Source organism: Chelonoidis abingdonii, chromosome 4, assembly GCF_003597395.2.
Source record: "Chelonoidis abingdonii isolate Lonesome George chromosome 4, CheloAbing_2.0, whole genome shotgun sequence".
NCBI lineage: Eukaryota > Metazoa > Chordata > Testudines > Testudinidae > Chelonoidis > Chelonoidis abingdonii.
In genome coordinates, this window is record NC_133772.1 from 26,468,593 (window position 1) to 26,478,846 (window position 10,254).

Here is a 10,254-nt window from a genome sequence, read left to right on the forward strand (position 1 = left end):
GGGATGCCAGGCATGGAAGCCAGCCTCTCTCTGCAGGGCAGAAGAATCATGTGAGCAAAGGGAGGGGAGTTTTCCTGCCACTGGTAAGATGGAGATTCAATAGGACTAATCAACTGTACATTTTATTGACATCAGTGCATTCCCAGAGAAGTGCATTAAGCAGGGAAATGGCCACCCAAGTAACAGACTTACTGGAGCCCTTAAGAGGGGCACATGGCTAAACAGATGCATTACTTTGCATTTATCAACACTGAATTTCATCTGCCATTTTGTTGCCCAGTCACCCAGTTTTGTGAGATCCCTTTGTAGCTCTTTGCAGTCTGCCTGGGACTTAGCCATCTTGAGTAGTTTTGTATTATCTGCAAATTTTGCCACCTAACAGTTTACGCCCTTTTCCAGATCATTTATGAACATGTTGAATAGAACTTAGCCCAGTACAGACCTCACCATTTACATTTCTGCATTCTGAAAACTGATCATTTATTCCTACCCTTTGTTTCCTTTCTTTTAACCAGTTACCCATTCATGAGAGAACTTTTCTTCTTATCTCATGGGAGCTTACTTTGCTTAAGAGCCTTTGGTGAAGGACCCTGTCAAAGACTTTCTGAAAGTCCAGGTACACTATATCCACTGGATCTCCCTTGTCCACATGCTTGTTGACCTCCTCAAAGAATTCTAGTAGAGTGGTGAGGCATGATTTCCCTTTATAAAAACCATGCTGACTCTTCCCCAACAAATTACGTTCATCTATATGTCTGATAGGTCTGTTCTTTCCTATAGTTTCAACCAATTTGCCTGGTATTGAAGTTAGGCTTATTAGTCTGTAATTGCCAGGATCACCTCTGGAGCCTTTTTTAAAAATTGGGATTACATTAACTATCCTCTAGTCAACTGATACAGAGCCTTATTTAAGCATACTACTGCAATTTCACATTTGAGTGCCTTCAGAATTCTTGGGTGAAAACCATCTGAGCCTGGTGACTTATTGCTGTTTAATTTATCAACTTGTTCTAAAACCTCCTCTAATGACACCTCAATCTGGGACAGTTCCTCAGATCTGTCACCTAAAAACAATGGCTCAGGTGTGGAATCTCCCTCCCATCCTCAGCCATGAAGACTGATACAAAGAATTGATATAGTTTTTCTGCAATGGCTTTGTCTTCCTTGAGTGCTCCTTTAGCATCTTGATTATCCAGTGGCCCCACTGAGTGGCAGGCTTTCTGCTTCTGATGTACTTAAAAAAAATTGCAGTTAGATTTTGAGTCTTTTATTAGTTGCTCTGTGGATTCTTTTTTGGCCTGCCTAATTATACTTCTACACTTGACTGGCCAGAGCTTATGCTCCTTTCTGTTTTCCTCACTTCCAATTTTAAAGGATGCCTTTTTGCCTCACACTGCTTCTGTTATTATGTGGTTTAGTCAAGTTGGCAGTTTTTTGGTCCTCTTACTATTCTTTTTAATGGGGGATATACGTTTAATTTGAGCCTCTATTACGATGTGTTTTTTTTTAATTTCCATGCAGCTTGCAGGCATTTCACCCTTGGAACTGTTCCTTTGACTTTCCATGGAAGATTAGGACCATGGAATCACCAATGCAAGCAGCTGGAACTCAGGACGTCCACTGATCCTATTTTCATACATCCCTAGACATTAGATCAGAAACCAAGGGCCCAGGCCTGCTCCTAGTCAAGTCAGCAGGAGTTTTGCCATGACTGTGCTGGGGCCCAACCAGAAGAGAAGGGATCTAGGTGCTGGGGGATGGTTTCCAGGAGGCAGCATCAGCAGGACGGGCAGCTACAGCAGCACTCTGCACTCAGTTGCTCTGCTTTCCTGTACCACAGGAGAGCTGGGGTCGAAGCAGTGAGTTTCCGGGGATTCAGCACTATCAGTCCCACTCTTCCAGGCCACCAGACAAACGTCAAGGGCAAACACCTGTGACTTGGGAGAGCCATGTCTGTGCACCCCACACGACACCTAAAGCCAGGCTTGAGCAAGGACACTCCCGATCTGCCACACATGGAGAACACCATCAGTCCTTCAGAAGGAGTGAGCCATGGGCAGGGTGGGCCAGGAATGCCTTGCACAGAGCTGAATGCTGCACCAGGGCTGGTGGGGCAGCATCATGTTAAAAAGCAAGTGTGCATGTGTGTGAGTATTTTAAAAATAAAGGAGCCAAGAGTCCATCTCTCACTATGCGCACGTACAGTACCTAGCACTGAGGCCCTGACTTCAGCTGGGGGCACCGCCGTAACACACCTCAGTATTGCAGGGTCAGGGACAACCTGTAACAAGCACTCAAGAGGACCAAGAATGACAAAAGCCAGGCTGCAGCAGCTTAATGTTCTCTTACTCTGGGACTTGTCATCAAACAAAGCCAAGGGGAGCATGGCTGTGGTCACGAGTTACACTGATTAGCACCAGAGACCAATGACATGCTCAGCTCTCTGCCTGCAGCCTGGACTCCGTCCTGCAGGTCAGCGCGAGCAGCGTGAGAGTGCTCAGTGCCTGGCAGAAATAGGACCTAGCTGCAGAGCAGGTTCAGTCACGTCACAGGCCTGGGGAACCATGTTGTCACTGACCTCACAGCAAGTGCGCTCAGCCCACCATGCTGCTGCTGGAGATAGAAACGGAATCTTACTGAGTGAGTGCTTTGGAGAAGACAGGCGCATCTTCCAGCCCAGCAACCCCATTTTGCTTCCCACTGGGACCTCATTATCACTGAGCTCATTCACACCTAGTGTTCCAGGAGCCGGCATCTCCCGCCTTCCACCCTACTTGGGAACAGCAGCACCGTTAACGTTCCCTCTGGAGGCTAGTGCTGCTGAATTCCCTCCGGGGGAACAAACAGCTGATTCACCATGGAGGTGAAGCAATATACTGTCTGGATACCACCTGAGCGCCAGAGAAGAATCTCGGTAAAATCAGATGCATATAGAAACAGACTAATAGCCAGCTATTCCACCTGCATGCCATAAAATGCAGCAATCTTATAGCGTACGTTATAGCATTTCAAGAACTCCCCAGACAGGCAGCATGGATCAGTGGCTGAGGCATGGCACCTAGGTCAGGAAACCTGGGGTCTCTTCCTGGATCTGTCGTGGGCCTGCTGGATGACTTTGGGCAAGTCACACCCCCACCTGTACCTCAGTTTCCCCTCTCATGCTCTGACCTAGTCTACAAAGACTTTGCTGGTACATAATGACACCCTAACAAAGATGCAGTGTAGGCTAGCACAGGAGTTTTTTCACCAGTATAATTACACTACCTCTCCAAACGACATAAGCTAGCCTGTCCAAAGGTATAAGCTGGTATACACTGTGTCTACACGGGGATTTTGCCAGTGCAGGTATGTCACTTAGGGGGCATGATGTTTTCACAGTCCTGACCCACAGCTACACTGACAAAATGCTGCCATGTAGAACTGACCTATCTCACTGATTTATGCCATACACGCTTTGGGGCAGAGCCTGTCTCTCATACCAGGGCCTGCCCCACCTGCAGACTTTGTACCAATGGCACCAGTTTGGCTGGCGGCTACATACAGTTAAATGGCACAGAGCTGCCTTTTACCAGGATATTCTGTTTTATGCTAGTTCTCACACCATGCTCATCACTGGAGTGTCTGAGCATCTTCCAGCTGTGCACTAAGCAACATGGCCCACATCTGTCACACAATTCGCTCTCTGATCCACCCCCTGGGGCAGCACATGCTGTGGGGTCGTGTTTTGGGGGGATTTTAGGAAGGGGTTATTCTGTTTTTAAATAGTCACATTAACATGAAACTAGATCAAAGGTGTCAGGTCAGAGAACTGTGCCTCACACTTGGATAGGAAGGTGGGGAGGTTTGGGATGGCTCTTCGCTCCTGGGGGTTCGTGCCACAGCCTGGGACTGGCCTCCAAGGAAATTGTGTCTCCTGCAGAGAGACAGATTCAAGTTTAAGGCCAGAGGGAACCACCAGATGATCCACTCTGTCCCACATATCACAGGGCACCAGCCCCCCAAACCCCTTTGCCGGCCTGCGGAGCGTTGCACTGGGCCGGAGCAGCAGAGCCCAGAGATTCCCAGGTCAGACAGGACCATTGTGATCCTCTAATCAACCATGGTCGTCATCACAGAGTTCAGGCTCTTAGAGCTACCTGGGCCCAGGCCACGCAGCCCTGTGCAGAGAAGGGCAGAGGCCTGTTCTCTGGGACGCTGGGGTAGAGAATGTAGGATGGTTGAGATGTGTTCACAGGAACCCGTGGTGCTGAGCAGACATGCTGCATCGTTCTGGACTAGCTGGAGTTTCATCAGCACTAAAGGCTTCCTGCCCAGGTGTGGCGGGTTGCTGTACCCCAGCCAAGAGGAGAGAGATGATATAGCTTATTCCCAAACGTCAGTGCACCCCAACCCCCTTCTGACAACCAAAATTACTACATGGCCCCAGGAAGAGAGACCGAAGCTTCAGCCCACCCAAGCCATGTCACACCAAAGGCTTCAGCCTCAGGCAGGGGACCTGTAACCTGAGCTCCACCTATAGGTGCTGACTTTCCCTCTAGCTGGGGGGTGCTTGACCCCCCTGCTCTGCCCCTGCCCACTAACCCTTCCCATTTTTCCTCTCACAGAACCTGTTATTCAGGCCCATAATCTAGACAAGCTCTTTGAGTCCCAAATATCGAGGTTACGTCTAAATATTGCCCTTTACATAACATCTCCAAGATCCAACCTTTCCTCCCGCTTCACATTATCAAAAACCTCTTTTCTCGGCCATCAATTTAATATTTCAACTCTTTAAAAGACTCTGAAGCATACACATATCCAGACTCCAAAAAGCGAGGATCTGTGAGGTAACTCCAAATTGGAAAATCTTAGCAAGATCCTAAAAGAGAATGACACTAAATTAGGTTAAGATGTGAAGGAACATACCAATCCACAGGCTGTCTGAAACTAAAGCATGAATATTTAAGTAACATTAAGCTGCAATAAGTTTCAAATGTATTAACATTGTCAAAGTGTCATGATTGCTTGCTTAACAAGGAAGCAAACAATATAAGCAACCATTTGTCTTCCGTGCCCTTTCTGTATCTGTTCTAGAGTTAGGAATATGTAGCCAGAGCTACAATCAAGAGTACAAAATGGAATCAAATAACAACAAATGGTGTTCATCAGGTTACACTCTGCATTCCATGTTATGATGCTCTATTCCTTCAATGTACGAGCGAAAAGGCTCTGCTTATAAACTGCAGAAACTCATCAAGTCCAAAAATTCAGCACACTTTGTCAGCTACACTTGCGTTTAATTTTCATTCAGAAAAATGTTAAAACTTTCTTTCCTTCATCTCAAAGCTGGATTAGGGTTAAGTATTCTATACCTGGCAGAGTGATAGGGAAACCCTATATCAAAAAGAAAAAAGCCATACCTATTTTACTAAGCAAGTCAACCTGAAAATTCATACACTTCTCACTGTGTAGAGACTATGAAATATATACTTAAATGTTATGCTGAAATTAACATATTAAAGCTTATTATTGGAGATGGCTATCCTAAAAATTGTCATTTGTGGCAATACAAAGACACTGTGAAACCAGTATAAATCCTGCTTTAGAAAATCTGAAAAACTGTATACGTAAACAAACATTTAAATCCTTCCTATTTATTGATCTTCAGGATGACACAGTTTGCTACACTTGAAGCTGCAGTTTCAGCTCTTCTTGTATAAATACATATGATAAGAAAATTCATTCTATTTGGCTAACACCACTGGAGAAGTCTTTCCAAATTTTATTAACAGAGACCTATAGTTGCAATATGGTCACCTGAAACTACTTAATGAGCCAAGAAGTTGGCCGACAAACCTGATCACCTTCAAAACTAATCTCCCAGGGAGACTGGTCTTAAAAATCAATAAACAAACACTCCTAAGTCTTTCTAGTAACTTGTAAAGACAGTCTATATCCTACAAACAAACAAAGAGAGCAGTTTTGTCCTGCTGGAGATTGAAATAAACTCACAAAAAATATGAGAAACCAACTCTTATTTAATAAAAGGTATTGNGGGGGAAAGGAAGGGGAATGGTTAATTTCGCCTTGTTTTAAGATCCAGAGGTTTGGCTCTGTGTTCACCAGGAGCTTGGTGGAGAAGTCTCTCAAGGGTACTGGGAGGAAGATAGTCTGGGGAGGAAGGTAGACAGAGGTTCCCAAATAACTCTTAAAGGATTTTGGTGGTGGGAGTAAAACCAGATCTAAGCTGATAATTAAGCTTAGAGGTTCTCATGCAGATCCCTACATCTGTACCCTAAAGTTCAGCATGGGGAAGGAACTTTGACAAACAGAGACCAAAATTCTTGTCGAGGCGGAGCAGGCTGGGGGAGCTACTAGTTTACCTCGCTAGCGCCTGCCACGATGAGCTGACGGTGTGTTCTGCACTCGTACCAGGCCTGGCACACGGGGCTCCTGGGTGCTACCGTAACACGTGCTAAGGACCAGATGAAACAGCCTCTCCCTGTGAGGGCAGTCTAGGCCCCTGATTTACTGGTAACGCCATGTTGCAATAACACCTAAAGAATCAGATTTTAAGGCCTGCCAGGACTGTGACAATCGGCAGCTGAGCTCCTGCAGCGTGCAGCCCAGAGAGCCCATCACCTATTGCTGTATCCAGCCCCTCTGCTCTGCTCAAGCCAGGCTGGGCTCGCATGCCTGGTGATGTACAAACCTGTGAGAGTATCACCACTGCGGCCCCATGGAGCTTCCTGTCTAGAACCAAGACAGCCAAGCAAGGTTGAAGCAGCAGCTTAACCCATGCAATGGGATGTGCTTGGTTCTCAGCCAGTCAGGCTGCCCACCCTGCTGGCTTCTTCACCGCCTCTGGGAGGCTGGGTGTCTACGGAGCCCTGTGGGAATGGCCCAGTCTGGGGTGCCCCTGCCCCGGGACAGGGGCTGAAGAGCTAATCCGGTGTATGCAATATTGCACACCCAGCAGCCATGGGGACTGAACTTGGGACCTCTTGCTCTACAGGCAATAGAGGCTCATGCTTGAGTCATGAGGCCCAGTTCATCCCCTCTATGTGTGGCCCAGGCACATGAGAAAAGAACAGGGATCAGCCTGGAACAGGCATGGTCACACGTAACCAGGATGGAGAACGTCAGACTTCTCCATGCCTTCCTCATCCCAGCTCCGCCCAGCCCCATCAGCCCCTACAGCGCTCCTCCCTCGCCACCTGCAGTTTCCATCCTGACCATGTCCTTGGAGCACGCTGGCTCGCGGCAGCACCCCGTCCGCCTCACAAGCTTCCTCAGCCCAGCCTGATACTGGCTGGAGAGGCTGAAGCAGATGATGGGGTTGACGCAGCGGTTGGCGTAGGCCAGCAAGGTGGTCAGGTTGGATGCCAAATACATGGGGCCTGTGGTGAGCAACTCATCATCCTTCGTGAGGAAAACCACCAGCCAGTAGGGCACCCACATAACCACAAAGGTCATCACGGTGACCAGAGCCATGACCGTGGCACGCCTGTTAACCTGGAGGGTGGAGGCCGTGTGGACAGCCAGCCCCCTCCTAACCCACAGAGTGAAGATGATGCTGGAGTAGCAGAGGATCATCAGTAGCATGGGGGGGAGAAATGCCAAGCCCCCCAGGAGCCTGAAGTAAAGAGTCAGTTGCTGCTTGGGCATTTGGTTCACGCAGTACGTCTCCCCCTCCACCTCCACTGTTGTGTAGTGAATCCATAAGGGGATGGAGAAGAGGAAGCCAAGCGTCCATATAAACACGCAGGCCCAGGCGATGAGCCTCTGGGACACAGCCATGGTGCGTGTGGGGTGGATCACAGCCACGTAGCGCAGCAGGGAGACTGCCAGGAGGCAGTAGAAATCGGCAAAGATGATGGAGAGGGACAGGCTGTTGTAGGTGACGCACACCACGTACCCCAAGGGCCAGCCCTCGAAGAGCACATTGCCAAACATCACCGGAACGACATAGAGGAAGAAGAGGAGGTCCAGGAGAGCAATATTGACCAGCAGGGGCCCAGTCAGGCGGGAGACATGGCTGGCACCAGTCCTCATGAGGTCTGGGATCAGGACCAGGAGCAGCAGGACATTCCCAGGCATGCCCAGCAGGAAAATGAGAAAGTAGATGGAAGCAAAGAACCTCCTGGATTGGAGGAGGAAGAGATCACTCAGCACAGAGCTGGAGCTGTTCCCTGCACTGGAGTTGGAGGTCATAGCAACGCTGACGTGCCTTGTCAAGCGGAGCTCGGCTGCAGCTGGCCCTGTCGTTCTGTTCTGGAAATCAAAGGACAAAGTTAGCATGGCATTCAGCACCTACGGGCTTGTCTTCATGGACAGCACGGTAGTGGCACTGGTGCAACTGTGCTGCTGTAGCACGTTTGTGAAGACACTGCTACTCTCCCGTTGACAAGGTAGCTGTCTACACCGGGATGAGGTCAGTATAAGTATCACTCAGGGAGGGGGATTTTTCACACCCCTGAGCAATGTGGTTATACCACTACACGTCTGCAGTATAGACCAGGCCAGAAAAAGCAGCAGTGCTAAGGGTCCAGCCCTCGGAGAATGGTCAGAAGCACGGCTCCCCAAGAGGAAAATACAGAGGTTTGGTGCGCGGATGCGGGATGAGTAACAAATTCACCAGGCAGCCTGAGAAATTCTGACCCCCAGAAACAAAACTTCCAGCTTCCTGGGGACAAAACCACTAGAAATCCAGACACAGAGGGAACACAGCTCCCTGATGGGAAAGCTCTGTAGGATGCCAGAGCAAATACTAACCCCCCAGAGGTTTCTCTAGCAGGGATTTGTGACTGCTTAGGGAACAGAACCCAGGCACCCCAGCCTCCTGCTTAGCTAGCGAGCAAGACAGCCTTGGCTGACACCCCGGAAGCTGTAGTTCAAGGCCAGTGGTGGATTCGTAGCACTAAGAGCCCAGTAAAGGCAGGAGCAGCCAGATAATTTCAAAGAGGTGGATTTAATTAGAGTGAGTCTGACCGCACCACTAGAGAAACGTACTGGGGGGTCGGGGAGCGGCCTTGGGAGAGCCAGGCACTGCTGGAGAATAAAATACTCAAAGCACAGCAGGAAAGCGGGAGAACGTGCAGGAGCCCAGTGTCCATGGCTGAGGGACAGAGGCTCTAGCTGGGTGTCTAGGGGGCCAGAGCACCTCAGGTTCTGCTGCGCTCGGTAAAGCACCTACCAAGCTCTTTGGAGCAGGGCCAGTTTGCCTGGGCCTTGTCCAACACCAAGCCTGTTGTTGGTTATTTCTCCCCGCTAACCTCCACATGTGGATGTTTCTGAAGGGCAGACAGGCTCCCCAAACTCCAGCACCCTCTCACGGGCAGGCTGTTTGCTCACCCAGAGAGGGAGCAGGAAACTTCCCTCAGGATGGGGGTTTGGTTTGGCCAGTGAGCTAGGAACTGATGCTGCAGCACAGGAAACGCTCTAGTTAGAAGGTAGCTTCTCATTTGGTCACCGGGAAGATTCCCCCAAGTTGCATTGGAATCACGCTTTGCACGAGTCTGGACACCCGTTCTCCTCAACTACATGTTGGACTCGCCCGATGGGCCTGATCCTGCTCCCACCGAAGTCAGGAACTGAACTTCCATGGTGCAAGAGCAGGCCCGACGTCCAAGTTCCCGACACACCCCGTCCTTCCTGTATTTGAAACGCATCTCTACGAACCCGCTCCTTCATGTGCGTCTCCTTCTGCAGTGCAGAGAGGTTCCTGGCTCCCTGGCCTGTAAGCTGGGAGCCCGTGGCGTGTCCAAGCCAAAAGGACTTGCCTCTCCAGTGCGCGTGGGTGCCCCTTGCAGGGAACAGCTGGATGAAGCTGCAGTCCCTGGCAGCTGCTCTTGTCTTGACCGTGTCACTTTCCTGAGCAAACCCCTGCTGACTAATGAGAGACAATTTATAAACTCCAGCCAGAAAAACCTCAGGAGGTGGCAACACCCCTGCTCTGCCCAGGGCTGTCCATCACAATCCCTCTGGCTGAGCAACCAGGCAACCTGCTCCAGCGCAGAGATCAGCCAAAAGGCACAGACGGCCGTCAGTCAGCCTGGTGGAGAAACCGTCTGCGAACTGGGGTGAGCAAGGGGACTCTGCCTACTTCTGCCACTTGTTCCAAATAACCAAGAAGCAGGCTGAAATTGACCCCCTGGATCCTGCCACCGCTGAGCTTCTGGGGAGTGTGGATTGAGACTGGAACCCCCAGTCTAGCCTGACTCACAGCACTCGCTGTTCCAGAGGACACTGGGGGCTGATGGGGAAGGAACTACA

At 49.7% G+C, this 10,254-nt stretch overlaps 1 protein-coding gene across 1 annotated transcript; it reads right to left on the reverse strand.

The window, feature by feature from the left end:
* Positions 1–7,173: 7,173 nt before the first annotated feature.
* Positions 7,174–9,650, reverse strand: LOC116836181 (galanin receptor 2a-like). Its single transcript, XM_075064717.1, has 2 exons — positions 9,561–9,650; positions 7,174–8,253 (listed from the first exon to the last, which is right to left on the reverse strand). Exons 1-2 carry the CDS (start codon positions 9,648–9,650, stop codon positions 7,174–7,176), a joined length of 1,170 nt encoding a protein of 389 aa, XP_074920818.1.
* Positions 9,651–10,254: the final 604 nt, after the last annotated feature.

Coding starts and splice junctions, on each gene's coding strand:
- LOC116836181 (XM_075064717.1), bottom strand. CDS start 9,650: ATGCGTTTCAAATACAGGAAGGACGGGGTGTGTCGGGAACTTGGACGT. Junction 8,254..9,560: donor AAGTTCAGTTCCTGACTTCG/GTGGGAGCAGGA, acceptor TTTGATTTCCAG/AACAGAACGACAGGGCCAGC.